The sequence below is a fragment of the Python bivittatus genome, unplaced genomic scaffold (assembly GCF_059951505.1).
Source record: "Python bivittatus isolate LINGU-HERP-01145 unplaced genomic scaffold, Pbiv_v1 ctg000850_np1212, whole genome shotgun sequence".
NCBI classification, from domain to species: domain Eukaryota; kingdom Metazoa; phylum Chordata; class Lepidosauria; order Squamata; family Pythonidae; genus Python; species Python bivittatus.
The window spans coordinates 50702186-50720113 of NW_028277112.1; the positions used below are offsets into that span (position 1 = coordinate 50702186).

General features: G+C 36.0%; 1 protein-coding gene across 4 annotated transcripts in view; it reads left to right on the plus strand.

Moving 5' to 3' along the window:
- The window catches only part of FOCAD (focadhesin), a 158231-nt gene that overhangs the window by 78270 nt on the left and 62033 nt on the right, over positions 1 to 17928 (plus strand). For all 4 annotated transcript variants that reach the window (XM_088130304.1, XM_007424948.4, XM_088130302.1 and 1 more), the window contains 5 exons: positions 3308 to 3358; positions 7735 to 7818; positions 10144 to 10279; positions 12584 to 12772; positions 14867 to 14988. In XM_088130304.1, coding sequence (XP_087986430.1) covers positions 3308 to 3358; positions 7735 to 7818; positions 10144 to 10279; positions 12584 to 12772; positions 14867 to 14988 — 582 coding nt within the window. The remainder of the gene's footprint in view (positions 1 to 3307; positions 3359 to 7734; positions 7819 to 10143; positions 10280 to 12583; positions 12773 to 14866; positions 14989 to 17928) is intronic.

Below are 17928 nucleotides of genomic sequence, written 5' to 3' on the forward strand. Positions count from 1 at the left end.
ACATTTAAATAAAATATTGTAACTGGCAGTTATATTTTCAATTTATTTCATAAAATGTCAAACTAATGTCAAAGAGTTATGAAAAAGGCAAATTCCATTTTGGACCCCCATATGGAATTTGATTTTTTCATAACAGCTGTCCCCCAGGTAGATATTTTAATTGAACTATCCATCACAATACCAAGGTACTTTTTCTAGTCTGTCAGCATACACTTGAGCTTATATATAAAGTTAGGCTGCAGTTTATTTCTCTTTGTCCTAATGGACATCAATTCATTTTATATTTTGACACCCATTTCCATTAGTTTGGAGAGAGTATCCTGAAATTTTTGCTAGCCTTTTGCTATAAATAAGTAACCCTTCTATTTGCATTCATTTTTTGATGCCATAACTCATACCATACTTGGGCCTGAGGAATATAAACTTTTGAGTGCTGTTGTTCACCGCATACACACTGGCATACTCACTGACACTGGAAGTTGTGGTCCAGTATACTAGATTGCAGGTATCATTTTGGGAATGGCTGCACGAGAAGATACTTTTCTTCAGGAAGGCAGGTTGCTGATACTAAAGGCAGGTTTTAACAAGACTAGCCATCTTTTACAGGATTCAAAATGTTGTGCTAATTTACCCAGCTTTTTTATTCTAGCCTTAAAGCGATATCTGGGCACTTTGATTGGTTTTAGTGGATTTCAATAAGGTGAAATAAATTATCTTAAAGCTAAGCAAATATGGTGATTATATTCCTATACTTTTTTTAACAATATTTTTATTAGAGTTTTACATGGTTAAAAGCTAATATAGAATTAGAAAAGTACACAAAAAGAAGAGAACAAGAGAAAGAAAAAAAAGAAAAAGACATAAAAAGTGACTCCCCCCTTCTTTCAAACAAGTATAAGCCTTTACACTAATGTAACACCTTCTCGAACATTACAGGAAAAAACCCCCTCTTCTTCCCATTTCTCATCACTAAACAATACCAAATTATAGAAAGATTAATCAATTAGTCTTACTCAGCAAAATCATTAAGAGTACCAGTAGTAATAATGTAGACAAATCTATTTTGCATTTTGACTTATAACTTTTTCTAATAAGTAAGACATAAAAGATTTATCCCCATAGGTATAAAGAATATCAATAATAGTAACATATATATTTTAAACTAGATCCATTAGGTCCCTTTTACATTCTAACCCATAACTTTCTCTAACAAGTAGGAGGTAAAAGATTTCTCCCCATGTGAAAAAATCTTTATATCATCTTGCAATCCTGGTCAAAGAAAAAGATCCCAATAATAATGACCCAAAATCAAAATTTATACAATTTAACCCTGGTAAAGTAAGTCTACTTTGAACTCCTTTTTCTTCTTTTTAAAAGGCTTAATCTTCAGTCACTTCTTCAAATAAAGTCCCACATAGTGATTTCTTATCATTTTCTCCCTGTCTGTTTTCAGTAGCAACTTTAGGGATTTAGTGCTTCCCTTCTGTGGATCCAAAATAAGATATCTCTCCAACTCACTCCTCTGATTTATAATCAGGATATCCCTTTTAATTGTTAAAACATCAGCCAGCATAGTTTGTATATCCATTACAATTTCATTATCCATGTCACTCTTGTAGTCAAATGTTTTAAAGTCCATTTTCAAATCCACATCATCTTTTTTCATACCTTCCATATCTCTTTTATAGTCTGGCAACTATTTAAAGTCCATTTTAAAATCATTAATGGTACTCTATTCAAATCATCCTCAGCTTCTGTTTCATCCAGTAGAATCTTTTCTTCTTCTATAATCTCTGTTAGATCCAGTTTTAAAAATAAGTCCTGAACACATTGTTCCCAGATTTAAATTATTCTATAGTAAAACAATGTTCCTCCATTATGTTAGGAAGTATCTTTTCCTTTTATTGCTCTCTGGTTCCCTCTAGTTAACCTTCAAAGTTTTATCTTTTATTTATTTTCAGAGCCAAAACGTTCCCACAATATACTTCCTTACAGTTAATTTCAAAATCATCTGCTGTATTTTTTAAAACAGTCCATAAAAAAATTATTCTTTCAAATCTATCTGGCCCCTTAACTGTCCACAGCCAACATTCTTAACTCCCTTTCACTGTTTTCCAAAAGTTAATTTTTTTCTTTTTAATCTTTAAACTTACTTAAATCTTCTTTCTCCCAGGATAGAAGGAAATTCTCCCAGTGTACAGCAAGTTGCCCTTCAGAAGGTTTTTAATTATCAAGTAAATTGCTAATAAGTAATTTCCGATGTTAATTAAAACAGGAAGTGAAAGCAAATCTAATGTCTCTTTGGAAGCTCCGAATCGTGGCTTGGGCTCAATGCTTCCTGCGACTCCCAAAGTGCTCAACCCTCTGGAGATTGCTAAATTGCAATCTCTTCACAGGGAGCCTCTATAAGAAGTACTTGTGGGTGTTCCGGTCACCTCCTTTGTCTGGAGATGATTCTGAAGAGCTGGACTTTTTGCTGGCCTTCTTAACCGCCATGGTTGTTGGCTCCACAAAAATGGAGCTGTCTTCAATCTACCATTACTTCCCTGGAAGTCTCGATTATATCCCTATTCTGAAGAACATTTGATCCTGAATCTGCTACTTTATACTGCAGTCTCCTATATTACTACATACCCATAAATTCCAAAGAGTTTGGTGAGATCCAGTTAAGTATTGAGTAAATTACAGTGCTATATTCCCCCCACTCCCCTCTGGTTTGCTCTAATAAGCAGAGAGGTGGTTCTTTTAGGGTCATTTGGGTATATCTGGTATTCATATTGCACATGCAGTTGCATATGTTTAATATAATTATTCTACTATCAATGAAAGACTGAGCAGAATGTTTTAATAAGGAACATCTATGCTTCTAAAAGCATTTAAATCTGTTAACATGGTTGCGATAGTGACATTAGAAATGTTTTTTGAATTGCCTCTTTAAGAGTACTTAAAGGTCACCCCCCCACCTGAAATGGTACTTTGCATTTTTATTGTACATCATTGAATATGGGTTCTTGAATATAATTTTTGACCTTTGAAATTTTCTCAGTAAGTATAATAAGGTCTATTAGTCTTCACCTTGGAGCCAGCTAAATTGCCAAAACCTTTCTTGTTATTTTAAATTAAGCTCCAATGGCCACTTGGAAGCGTTGTCCCCTTGTCACTGCCCCAAATAAACTGCTAATCCATAAATGCCTCTCTTGATTTATTCTATGGTGTGTTATTTACCTCAATTTTCTATTATGTTTCCTTAATAAAAAGAATCTTCCTGAGCTGGATTTGTTCTTTTTTTCCCTGTTTGATGTTCTAGAAGTTTAAAGCTCAAGTTGTCAGTTTCCTGTGGAGCCACACACAGAGCAAGGTGAGACCCTAGAAAATGAAGCGGCTTTGGCCAAATACTGCCCCTATTTAGATATTTTCTGTGCTGCATAAACTCCTAGTTTCTCTGTCCAATCCTACATTGTTTTGGTAACATATTGTGATCATGGTTATGTTGATGAAGGCACTGTTTTTCTTATAAGCACTGGACATCTTCCTAATGCTTTATCTAATGGCATAGGTATGATTGGACAAAGGTGTTGAAAACTCAGGCCTTACAGTTCCATAAAAATCCCCAAATATCATCAAGACAGCAGTAGAGCCATAGTAAACAAAAGGTGTGGGTTGATATGTCCATGTAAGAAAGTAACCATTCTTCATTTCTAAAACATTTTGTAGTCAGGAGGCTTCTGGCTGGGCATATAGTTACAGATGCTAGTGTTATTCTTTTACCTTTTAAAACACATAACCAGTCGCAACCACAAAATGGTGCTTACGTCCAAATATGTTTAGCATCAGTACTGCAGTGGGTAATATAAATGAGTTTAAAATACAAATCTGCATATATAGTTTTTCTAGAATTGGCAAATTGTTTTTTCTTACATATTAGCAATGTAGAAGCAGTGAAAAATAAGGATGTGGAGGAGATATGCCATAGATTGCTATAAAATCAGATTTGAGAGATCCACCAGACTAGACTCCATTGTGATATAAGCAGCAGGATCTTTTTTCAGTAAAAATCTAAATAAAATATTATTTGTTTGTGAAAGATGTATCCCTAATGAGCATATTTCTGAAAGTTGTATATAAAAAGTGACAGGTTTTTTATTTCAGAACTTTAGATATAGATTATATTCATTTAGGTTTGAAAAACTTATCTCAGAAAAATGTATGTAAAAAGCAAGATCATTAGGAATAATTAAAAAAAAAATTATCAAGGATTTTTTTAAAAAAATGTAAATTAGACTACAGGTACTCCTCACTTAACGACCATTCATCAAGTGACTGCTCAAGGTTACAACGGCACTAAAAGTGACTTACGACTGATGCCCAAAGTTATGACTGGGGGAGATGGATGGCATATAAATTTAATAAATGATAATAATAATGACCGTCACAGCACCCCCGCAGTCACATGATCACAATATGGTTGCTTGGCAACCAGCTTGCACTTACGACAGTTGCAGTGTCCCAGGATCAAATGATCACCATCTACGGCCTTCCCAGCCGGCTTCCAGCAAGCAAAATCAATGGGGAACCATGTGATTCACTTAATGACTATGTGATTCACTTAACAACCACTGCAAAAGTTGTAAAATTGGGTCCAGTCACGTGATTATTTGCTTAACCACATCGCTTAGCGATCTAAATTCCAGTCCCAATTGTGGTCATTAAGTGGGGACTACCTGTAGTTGTATACAATAATGCTTTTCACATTGAGAAAAATGGAGAAATAAAATGTATGATGAAAATTTGGAACTGAAAAATCTACTTAGAAATTATTTTTCAAAAATCCAGTGGATTAAAATACACTAATGCGAATAACTCTGCATATCCCTACTGACTTGCATATTCATAGCTGAAAACAGAGTGGTAGAGAGAAAACTTTAATTTTGTGCCTCACATCTGAGATTGACCATCTTGAAATTGACCCAGTAAGAACTAGGTGGTGTCAGGGGAGATTGTAAGATTTTGAAGCCCAGAGTTTAAAACAATGAAGGGCAATTGGTAGCCTTTGGATTATTTTCATGCTGTTTTTAGGGTAATTTCAAAAGCTTTGTAAGTAATACATTCAGTTCTATTGCAAAAATGGCATGCTATGTAAGGAGGAAGGAGGGTCAGAAAAGGGGTACTAAAAATTGTGAAAAATGGGGATCTGAGAAATGAGAATAAATAATGACTTCAGAAAGAGAAAATAGTGATTGTTATGTTTTGGCTCTGGCCCTGCTAATTGTCTGATTCAGCATTGCTATTAGCTTGGAGGTTGGCTTTCATCAGATTACTGCTGTGGGGGTGTGGCCCTTGTCTGGAAAAAGATCTAAAATTTAGAACATCTGTGTTCCAAATTACCTAGCTGTACCATTGTCTACTTTGCCACATCCTGATATCTAGCTACAATTACTAGTATAAGGAGGAACAATGCAGCCAATACAATCCCATGTATTTGGAGTTACATCTGTAGATTACTGGGATGATCTGAGCCCAATCAAGAGTAAATCTTTTGTTTACAATTTATTTCAATGTGATGTGTGATAGCATGCTGTTTCTTGACACGTTTCCTTTTTCTTTTGGTCTTATGCATTAAGACTTAACTGAATGTAAGCGATGTTAACCTTAGGAATAGTACCTAAATCCAGTATTTGGACCCATTCCAGTGCAGAAAGGAGCTATACAGTTTTCCCAGCACAACACTATTTTATACCATATTTATTGTTACTTAACATCTGTCCTCTGTATTCCTTTTTTGCTCTTGTTTCTTAGCTTATTCAAATGATGTGATTTATAATGATGTACAATCAAAAGGTATATTTTCTATACTGCCTCCTACCTTTTTTTTTTCCTTCTCACTGGGACATTCTGAAAAATAGTGCATATGTTATTGCAATGGAACATCAGTTTCCCAGGAGTTTCCAAACATATCATATTCTTAATACAGATCTCCAGATCAGTAGTGATTGACAGGGAGACATACAAATTTTATTAAATGAATTGATACAGCCAGAAACTGACACACTATTTACATATATTACTTTATTTATTGTGTCATGAGCTTTATTTATTATATAAACTCTCTTATATAAGCTGTTATATAAGGATCAACATCCACAGCAAGCCATGATGACACCACAACATAAATGTGATGTCATCATGTACATTTTGCCATTTGCCCCTCTTTCCCCTCCCAGAGATACCCATGATAAACTTATTATATAATCAGTCACAATAGCCTAACATCATTTTATCCCAAACCATCAGCCCCTACTCTGCAGATGGTCCCCATCAAGTAGCATCCCCTGCACTGAAACGTCTTTGAAAAAGTACTATTTTAGTGTGCATCCAGAATACCAGTAGAGAAGGGGCCAAGGCAGGCTTTTCCAGAACAAGGGGGCTATGACCAAAAAGGCCTGCTTCTGTGCTTTCACTTCCTTCAGGAAGGGATCCACAGGATGTGCTTTTGATCACTGGATAGGTAGATTCCACTTGAAGCAAATGGTCCCCAAGAGAATGAGGACCCAGTTTGATTTGGATCCAGAAGCCTATTGCTGACCAGTATGGCTCCCACAAAATTAATGATGTTCTACTAAACTGGCTGCTGCATTTTCTGCCCACTGAATTTTTCTTAAACAGAGGCTGGTACACCTGCTATTTGAATAAACCTGATATTCAGACTATGGTTCCTGTGAGTGTCATTGTTCAAATTAAGTAAATGACAACACAACAATCACACTCTTGCTGCTTTCTGCCAGTTTGTTGCTTATTAGGTACAACAGACAATGTTTTTGTTAACTTGGGAAGGAAAAGACTGTGTTGCTGACTGGGGGCGGGCGGCGTATCCATCCATGAAGGCCATGCAAGCCATTCTTCAGCAGCATAGCTTCCCCACACCGCCTATGAAATTTAATGGAAAAATTATTCCATTCACTTACAAATTGCATTCCAAAACAGGATTTGGGGGCGTGGGGGGGGAAACGGCCTACTTTTCTGAATGTTCCTACTGTATGTTTTCTTTTTCTGTTCATTCCTGATGTTCAGTCATAGAATATACTAAGACAAAAAGGAAATCCTTCTATTACAGCTATGCTGTGGTTATTTAAAGCTGGCACATAAGCCTGTTTGTGTTTGTAGAATTATTTGGAATTGCTGAGAGAGGTCCATTGAGATTCCATTTAATTCATTTTTCTGCTAAAATTTAAAACAAAGGCATACCTTTTGGTGGCCATGCCCAATTGTATTGTTGTTTGACTGTGTTCATTGTATAAGATGCAATTTTTACCTACAGAAAAATGTAAGAGGGTTTTTATATTTTACTTTATATACTATACTTTAGACAGAAATATAAATTTATTCCACTTACCTCAAAATATAAGGCAGTCAATTTGTATTTTGAGACTTTTGATCATACTATTAAGTAATATCTCTGATGTTTACCTCAAAGTCCTTCTCTGGTGTCACCACCACAGAATAATATATCTTAAGTGTAGTAAAAAAAATAGGTTTCTTTTGTGCAGTTTAATTTTTTGGTGGTGTGATTTTTGGGGCCCACTATTTGCTTTTATCCACAAGGTTCAAGAGAATTTAGAACTTGGTCTACATTCTCCACCTGGAAAATCAATGCTACCTTTAAGATAATAGATAATACAGTGTTTTTTCCTTACCCATCCTTATTTGCAATGATGTGACGGCAATATTTTTCTTTAGGATTCTCTTGTAGCCATCTCCGCATACAAATCTCTCTCTGAATTTCGTTCTGAAGAATACACTATCCTCCATCTTCCTGAACAGGTAGACTTTTCTTACTTTAATTATGGGTGAGTGTAGTAATCATAAGAAATACAAAACAGTGTGGAAACAGTGTCCAGTCCTTGTTTGGACATTCATGAATTCATCTGATCTAGTAGGAAATGGCTTTATAGTTGTTAGTCCACCTCCTGTATTATGTCCCAGTTGCCTGGACTCACATCCTTCCACATGTTGCAGGTGGGAGTTCGGAACCAAGTAACCTTCTGTAAATGGGCACATTTCCCTTGAAAATAATCAGATTTTTGAATTGCATAGAAAGCAGAAGCTGAGCTAAGGAAGACATGATGGAAGGGATAAGGCCAGTAAGAAGAGCCTAGCTCTCATCCTTAATGGTCAAATAATGTGGGGATTGACTACTCCAATGCAGCTAAAAAAGGTTTACAGTTTGAACGAGAGAAGCAACACATGAAATTAATACTTTTTCACAGCTTTTCTTTTGATTTAGGAGATTGCTCCTAGTAACATTTTAATAATAGCTGAGAAGTATGCTGTGTTCTACTTGCTCTGTTGGTTGACTTTCAAATTCAGTTCAAAATACTGACTTGATTTTTGAAACATTGTGCATCCATAGGAAACATCTCTTCCCATATGACCCCATGCCAGTGGTTTAAAAAGTTTGTCCTTTTCTTAATGGATATTAGGCTAAGCCATGGTTTCTTTAATATATTGAATATACCACACTTAGACAACAACAATATGTTGAACAACATATTAACCCTAAACTATGGTTTACAAACCTCTGAGGCTTAGTTCACATAATACATCAAGTCAAAACGATCACATTACAACTTAGCCTGTGTAAATTTGCCAGTAATTATGGTTCTTTCATGAGCTTTCCCAGCCATGACTCCAAGACTGGGCATTTTTTTTAACCTGAGGAGACTAAAACATTTATCTCTTGGTTATGGAGCTTATGGGGAGGTTGCAATATTTCTTTTTAGAAAAGAGAATCAAGCCTTTACTGGGACTGGCATTTTTTCTGAGGCTGCTTAGTTTGTCATGCTTGCTTTATATCAAAATCAAATCTTCATTAAGGTAAGTGAACAACATAAGATAATGTAAAACTATAAGATAAGTAACACTAGTGCTAAAATCAATATAGAAACTACAAAATGGAATATACAGTAAATGATATTAATATAGGTTGGGTTAAGAGTAATATAAGATATTAAAAATTGTCCTATACTAGAATAAAATTTATAATAAAACACAGCAATAAAAACTAAAGGGCTGAATAACTGGGATAGTAAACAATATTACAAATTTATGGACGCTATGTTTATATGGTCCCCTAATTTATATGGATTTATGCTTTAAAAATGTAATATAGAAATATGTTAAATAAATATTCCCCTAAAGAGATTCCAAAGGTGATTCTGGTAAAAGTTAGCATAGGCATAAAATAAATAAATAAATAAAGCTTGCAACTCTAACCTGATACCCACTATACGGTAGATGGCATTGTCCTATTATGAGGGTTAAAAGTATTCAACTGCCCGTCCGGTGGGCTTCTGTTTGTAGTCTGTATGTGAATGAGAGTAATATATTATACTTCATTTCTAGCACCAAAATGGTGCTGGGTACTCCTGTGCTCCTTGGAATAGTGAGTGAGGCTTAGGGTGCCCTATGAAATGATGCAGATGGCAGGGGAGAGAGACAAATGCTGCATTTCCATCCTCTTACCCACTTCTCCTTAATAGAACATTTATATAAGTATTTATTTTATTGTATTTGACTTAGGGGCCACTTGATTCCAGTTCACTCTGGGCAGCTCAGAGCATAAAAACAAAACAACAGTATACAATTTTATAAAAAGCATATGATGTAAAAAGATGCCAAATTTGGTCAACAGTACAAAATTGTCAAACGCAAGGGGCTCCAACCACCGTAGCCCAGTGCCTGGGGGAACTAGGTCTTTAAAATTATTGCCACAGTCCTGTTAAACAAACGTCTGTGTTCATCAAACACCTATGATGAAAAGTCATAAATTTATATGTACTTTTGTATATGAAGTGGCTTATACATTTTTTTAGTGATACCCTTTGTATTGATTTTATGACAACAGAATAAAAGAGACATATTTCATATCTCCAGATTTATTTATAACAACTTTCCCAATAACTATGAAGTCTGAAAATTATGTGAACTGTAGTTCATTGTATTTGAAAGGCACAAAATTGAGAAAGGCTAAAGTTTAGTTGCCCTTCCTTTCAGCTGACTTAGGCAAACTTATTTCCAGTTTTTGAAGTTAGATTCTGTGTAACAGATTGTTTGAACTTTCTTTTTCATGGTTTCTCATTCATATAGGCAAGACCAGAATTGGATCAACAAAAAGTGGATGTAGATGAAGAGGAGGGGGAGGAAGATGGAGAGCCAGATTTGTCTGTTCCTGGCCCCTCATATATCAAATTGTTGTTGCTCACTCCTCCTCCTGTTTTACCAGGTACAATGTATTCATAAAACATGCTAATTTCTAATCAAGTTTTTTAAAAATTTTATATCAAATCCAAATATTTTCTTTAAATTGTTTCTAAAAGTTCAGTTTGGAAGCAGCGCTTTTAGTGTAACTAAATTGTACCAAGCAATCATTAGTGCTGTGAAGAAATTAGGTGCAAGTAGTGATCACCTTCATACATCCCTTAGCTTGCAGAGGTATTTGTTTTATAAAAGTTGGTGAGCTGAATATGGGACAGAGCTGAAGGGCGCACCAAACTAAACTCAGGGCTTGATGTTTCCTGAGTGAATTGAAATGGACTTAGAGTGAAAACATAGGTCTGTAACCTTTGTTTCCAATTGTTTAGAAATCAAGCACAAACATGTATTCCTATACGTTTTTATTTACCTATATAGCTTTGTAAATTATTCACTTAGATAAGGATCACTATAGAAATAATTTAAAAGCAGTAAAATCATAGCAAGGTCTATAAAAATGAAGCTTCATTTTTTTATAGTGAACGATGGGAAAAACACAGCTGCAACTTGTGAATGGAACAGAATCTAACATAAATATTGTCCTGGTCTGTCTCAGGGCCTGGTTTTCAGCTAATGTGCGTTTTTTATGTCTGTGGGGAGAAGATGTATGTGCTTAGGTTTGTATGTGTGCAGATAAAGGTACCAAGTGTTCAAGGCAATATTTAGCCAATAGAATCCCTAGCAATAACCCTGACCTTGATGTCGTTTATCAAACTGATTCTTAAGCAGTAAATAAGTAGCCCCAAAGGTTACTAAATATAACAAGTGAAATAAAGCATTTATGGTATTGGCAGAAGTGCTCTTGTTCTCTTATTTGTGGTAAAAAAGAGGAATGCTAAATAGTTTGGTTTAAATAGTTGTAAAAGGAATTATTCTGGATAAAACAATTCTAAGTAATGCCTGTTGGAAAGTTTGAATGAGGAGTTTTTCCTCTCTTCCCTTATGTAGATAAAGAAAGGCGCATACTATTTCATTGTTTCATATGAATCTGTGCCAGTTGTCCAAAATGTATAGCTAATAGATGCAATAGAAGTCAGTGTTTGACAAATGCACTTTAAGCAGTATGAACAAAAATTGCAAGAAATAACCAAAGTATGCCTTAATGTAAGCACAGATTTAGTTTTATGGTCATGTTAATTTTTTGATCTGCTAGTAGATTTTAAAAGTTCTCCTAGTCTTCCTATAAATAGTGGGCTTCTTTTCATGATGCTTCCCTCTGGCTGTTATTAACAGAAATAACAGGCAGGAAGTGGGGTGGGGAGAATGGGTAGTGTTGGGGAGGATAGATGGAATAAGAAAAGATTGGAGGATAAAAAACCAAGGCATATCAGAGCCTGACTGGATTTTGTTAACTGATTTGTGACACTTTGTGTATGTCTGGCTTGCAGGAATGAGCATATGAATGAATTTTCAGTCGATGCTTGCTTCAGTTTATAAGATACTGAGCACTGTATCTGTTTTAAGAAAAATGTGCATCAAATCCACCCAGCTAATGTGAAACAGTTGTTTTTAGCTTTTCCTTTGGGGAAAAAAATGCAAGTTCTCATTATATAATAAAAAACACTAACAGATTGTTAAACCTAACAAATGTTGCCTTGCTTTGCCAATTGATGATGAAGGAATGAGTAGGAACCCTGCTGTGGTCCCTCTGATACAGAGTTATTTTGTTTGCCCTTGTGTTTTAGTTTCCCAATTATGATAATTGTTTAAAACTTCACCAGTGAACGTAACTAGTGTTTCAAAACCCCAGCTTTGCTATCCGTGATCAACCTTACCTTATTGCATCTATTTATTTTTCAGTATCTGTCTTAGAACAGTTTTATTTTAAATTGCAAAAAACATGGGGTAGATCTAGGCTGGGATATTTTTTGGATGCTGTAATGGTCAAGGTAAAAGTCACTTTTGTTGTTTCAAATTGGGGACCTCATTCCAATGGTCAGACAAAGGGTCCATTGATCAACATATAAAACATTTTAGGCTGTTTGTTTTTGTTTCTGAGCTGGAACATCTGACACCATTTATTGAAGGTTTCCTGAGGTGACATTTTGAGTGGGAGGTGAATATGGAGTCACAAAGTCTTGCTTAGGAATTACAGAAACCATGACCTTGAAGCTGTCAGTTGAATATGGAGTTACCACTTATTTCAGCATAACATTCCCGGATAATCGTTGTGGTTCTGCGTTGGTTGGGTGGTTCTGGTTTCTTCAGTCAATCACCTTTTGTTTTCTTTCTCTCCCCTCACTGCCTTTTCACTTCTTCCCCTCCTCCCCTTCAGCTTTTGAAGAGTTTGCAGCATCGCTTGTGAAAGAAGAGATGGCTAACATGCCTCGTGGAATATACCACTCTGCACTGAGAGGCAATGCTGTGCGGTCAGACCATGGAAAGACACTATCAACTATTCCAAACTTTATGCTGAAAATGTATGAGAGGAACAAGCAGCCGGGGCTGAAACCTGGCCTTGCAGGTAAGTTTCCCCTGGACAAGAGAAGGACCTTTATTTGGTAAAGATTCTTGCAATGCCCTTTGTTTACTTATTGACTTTATTTTATGCCACCTAGAGAGACATTCATAAATTTAAAACATTTAAATGCCACAATTGGCATAACTTGACATTCAGAATAAATACCATGTATTCCTTGCATTTGCATTCCTTATTTAGCCTCAGTAGAATGGCACGCAGTCACCCTTAACACTGTCTACTAAGTGTTCCTAGTGCAAAATTCTGATTACTAAGAGCAGGGGTTTTAAAAAGCTACAGCAAGATTTTAAAAGCCGAAAAAAGAAGGTATTTGAATAGTTTAAAAGCCTGAAAATATATTGAAGGTAAAGCATTCTACAGCTGAAATGTCACCCAAAGTGCTCCTATAGGTTGTTACCTATAAAGCCCTATGTGGCATAGGGCCTGGTTAATTGAGTCCCATAGCTTGTGTCCCATAGCATCTGCCCAGCCAATTAAATCTTGTAGGGCTGGCACACTCTGGATTCCTTTAATTAAACAATGTCATATTTCAGGACCCTGGAAGCAGTAGCTGCCCTCTGGAAGGAGGTTCCCTCTAAGATCTAGCTGGTCCCTACTCTGCTGTTGTTTAGAAGAGCTGTGAAGACCTGGCTCTTCATCCAAGCCATTGGTGAGGGAGAGTGAGATCTCTTGCTTCATTCCATCCAGTCTGTTCTTGCCATGTTTTATCCATTTTATTGTAATGTCTTTGATTGTTGTGAGCCACCCAGAATCTTTGAGAGTCAGGCAGCATGCAAGTTTAATAAATTATTATTATTAGCAGTAGTAGTAGTAGTAGTAGCCATCCACCACAACTCATTTGGAAGGGATATCCATAGAAGGTCCTTCTTAGAAATGTATTTAATTGCTACAGCTGTCTGCTCATACATGACTCTGGGTGGCTCTTAAGGTTTAAAACAACAATATTATCAAATAAAACAAGAATTAAAATGACCATGCCAGGGAAGAAACTACCACAATTAACAAAGGCAACTCAATCTCAGCAGTGGGTTCACCTAACGTCCTGGCCCAGAGCCAGGTCTTCATGATTCTCTTGATGGACAGCAATGTGATGGAATGGACTTATGAAGGCCAGGCTCAGGGAGATAAGCATGTTCTTAGCCCCCAACAGGAGCATGGGAAGTTCAAGAAGATGAGGCTGGCACCTCCCTAAGGAATTCACGGTGTTGTGGCTGGCTGGCTTGGGAACTAGGGTTCAGTCTGGAGAGATTTTCTGTCTGGAGGTTGTAGCTAATAAACTCAACAGAACTTTATTTGCATTGTCTCTTGGAGTTCTTTGGGCTGAACCTGACAAGCAGGGTGAAGGCTGCATGGATCACAGGCAGAATGCTATTCCAGAGGGCAGGTCCAGTGACAGAGAAGTCATGCCTCCAGGGTCCTGCAAGATGGCATTGTTTAATAGATGGGAACCACAGCATGCCAACTCTGTTGTTAATGTCCAAGTCCAGTTAGGTACATGCTGGAAAAGCATTTTGTTTCACAAAATTCATCCTCCCACCATCCATGTGCATGAATTATTAAATGTTCCAACGGCATCTAGTGAGGGTTTAAAAAAACAACAACTGAACATAGTTCATGAGAATAGGTAGATAATAGGTAAATGTTGTATAATAAAATGTCTCAGGGAGAGGATCAAGCTTCCCTCTTGTGCCCAAGTGACTTGGTATAGATCAAGTCTCCATGTCCATACATGGATGAGGTATCATAGAATAAGTTTGCTATAGGAAATTAGCTGAGTCAATCCTGGGGCCTCTACAGGTTTTTTCTGCTCTCTGTACTGAACTAATTAGGTAGAATCAGGACTTCTAATAGTGTAACAAGATGAATGATCAATTTATGCCTCTGTGATTTATACACTGAAAAGGAAATTAGTAATCTACATCTCCCCCCTCCCCTTTAAGAAAGAATTACCAAACTGCTCTGAAATCCAAGTTTTCAGCTTTCTAAATTACAGTTGTATGTACTTTTACAATAATATTAACATAGGCTTTTGGAATGTTTATTCAGCCTTTTAACGTATATATAAATACTTTTCTTCAGCTGGCATGTTGCTGAGTTATGACCTTCCAATCCATGTGGGCAAAGATGGCAAACCCATCAATCGATTTTTAGCCAGTAGGGGGCGAAACTTTCACCAGATGTTTATAGCTCTCATCCATGAGGTAAATGGTGTCATTCTCCTTCCTTTTGTACAGCCATTCAAAGTCTTTTTATTTCCCAACCTGAGTTTGCATTTGCTTATTTTAATTAGGAAATGGTAGCTGCAAGCAATGTGCTGTTGTAATTTACTCTTAATTAAGTAAACTTGCTGCGAGGAACAATTAAGGAGAATGGAAAGTATAAATACATCTAATAAAATGCTCTCTGAGCTGAAGGGTTTTCTCTGAAGAATGTCTGGGCTAATCAGAGCATCAGAGTTTTTTCTTCACCTCTTCAACTGTTTTGCTTAAGCAGCTGACATTCTTGTCAGTTTCAGGCTTGCCTGAAAAAAACAATTAGGGGATGGCAACCTATCACCCATATGTCCTGCTACTACTGTATAATAACAACAACACAGTATATCTCCTCATTGTTCCCAGCATCCAGGGATACTATGTTGACATAGCTGATTTGTGTGTACTAAAGTTAAACTGAAGCCGTAACTTTTCTGTGTGAAATATGACTTAAGGTAGAGGCCAGAAAAAATAAGAAAAGGACATACAGTTAAATGAAGTGCTTATAGCTCTTGTAGCAACTGATCTTTAGAAATTGCAAAGAGCAGAAAGGAGAAGAGTATGCAAGCATGTGAAAGGTATGTTGGCATTTCTGTCAGATTGCATCAAACTGCTGTATTATTGGTTGCTATTTTTAAAACTGGAGGAAGGTTCTAAGCAGGCTAAATATGTAAAATTATTTCCTGTCTGTTCTGACATTTGAGTGGCACCTGGGTTGCCAGATAGGATTTAAATCTACCTCTGTTCAAATAATGGGCACCCTGCTGGTTAAGAAAGAGTTACTGAAGACTATTTTGAATCTTAGTCAACTTTATGAGAGTAGACAGACTTTTCAAGAAGAGTTAAGAAGGTTCCTAATTTTTTTTATTTTAATAACATTGCTTAAGCTGGAGTAGATATTAGAGCAGCTCTGTGCCACCCAGAAATGTTGGAAATCTAATTCCCAGAATCCCTTGAATGAGCCATCCTGGCTGGAAATTCTTGGACTTGTAGTTCCAAAACTTTTGGAGGGCACAAATTTGGAAAGCTACATTAAATAATTGTCACCTGTTTTTCCTCCCATTGTTTCTGAGAACATACAGTGCATGATGCGCCATAACTGCATTATAAAATTTACTACTTTCATGTCATTGACTATTTCTGATAGATCTAAAGAATTCCAGGTTCAGAAGCAGTTATTAAATCTGTAGCCCTGCATGATGCCCTGCTTGTAGATCTTTAAGATGAAACATTGCAGTTATTCCACTGAAGTTCCTATTAAAAAAAAAAAAACCATTCTAATCCAGTAGAACTTCTCTTATTCTTTTATGGGTCTATGCACAATTCTTGTGTAAAAGCCTATGGAGTTCAGCCTAAGATAAAATATTTACTTTTAAAAATCCAAATAATCTGGCACAAGGTTTTTGCATTAACAGCAACCATCACTTCTCATCCTTCATGTATGGACAGTAGAATTTGTTCCAGTACTCTGTCTGTTATGACTAGCTTGGACGTTACTCCAAGTTCTAACTTTCTCAGATGTCAGTGGCCCAGCTTTCCGACTACATGTACAGTGCTTGGATATCAGTCCTCAGTCATTAGTAAAAGCCATGTGGCCACTTCTTATTGAAGAATCCACCTCCCTGTAAGATTAATAATGAGATTTATAAAAAATTGTCAATTTTGTGCACCTCTTCAGTGAGCCTCACTTCACAGAGCCAAATTTCTGAGCACAGTCAGGAGGAGATCACTTAGAATAATGTTTAAGGCATCTGTTTCCCCCCTATACTTCATATGTATCTTATATAGCCCTAAACTGACTAGTATTAAGATTAGCAGAAAAGACTCTTATTTTTATGATGTTTAGAATGGTTTTGGTGGAAAAGTAGCATAAAAATAATTTATTTCTTGATTTAATTTATACTAATTTTTGTATCCATCAGGACAAGGCAATTAATAGCACTGAAAAAAATAATAGAGAACGATTAAGAAGTAGTAAAGTTGAAGAATAAATATTAAAATAATTGTAAAACAATATAAATTTAGGTTTGAACTCTTAGTTTGAAAGCAGGGGGGAAAATGGAAGGGCAAATGCAACTCTTGACAAGTACGTTCCCAAGCTTGGGTGCAATGTAGGATTTTGAAAGTTAAAATGAAAACTTCAATTTCTGCTCAGGAAATAGTTGACAATTGCCTGTAACTGCAATAAAACTTTCCAGTTTAAAACCTGCCATTGGATAAATCTGTTATATTTTTGACCATGCAAAGGTTTTTCTGCTGCATGCCAGACTGCTCTTCCACATTATATGCTTTAAATAGGAAGAGGCAAGGAAACAAACTAAGGCAGGATACTTAGCAATAATAGGAATTAGCTACCAGTTGTTCCCTTCCAGGCTGAGAAATAAGCTTCCATTCTTGGATACTCTTTTTGCTTATGAATATGGTTAGTGAGAAGGGTTATTGGAGGTAGATCTTGGACTCTAGATTGCTAGATTCACAAGGAAAACCAAGGTACTGCATTCAAATATAATCAACTGAATAAATCTATCTGCCTTATCCAAAAACTTTTACTAATTGCTTTGAACTTCTATATAGTTTTATATACTTCTCTTTTTCTTAAGGAGATTCTTATTTTTGGTATAAACTCACCTTTTCATTTGCTAACAACTACAAAAAGATCTTTTTTTCCTCTCCTTAAGAGTTAGGAAATATTTTTATCTTACAAAAAAGACATGTCTGTCTGTATGCCATTTTATAACTTCAAGGCTTTTGTTTGTTTCATCTGGTGCTAAATTTTCTGTTGGTTTGACAGGCATTCAGAAATGCACAAGTTTGTGTTAAATTTGAATTGGGGAAAAATAAAAAAAATGAGAAAATAGTGAGAGAGAAATACATTTTGCATATGTTGTT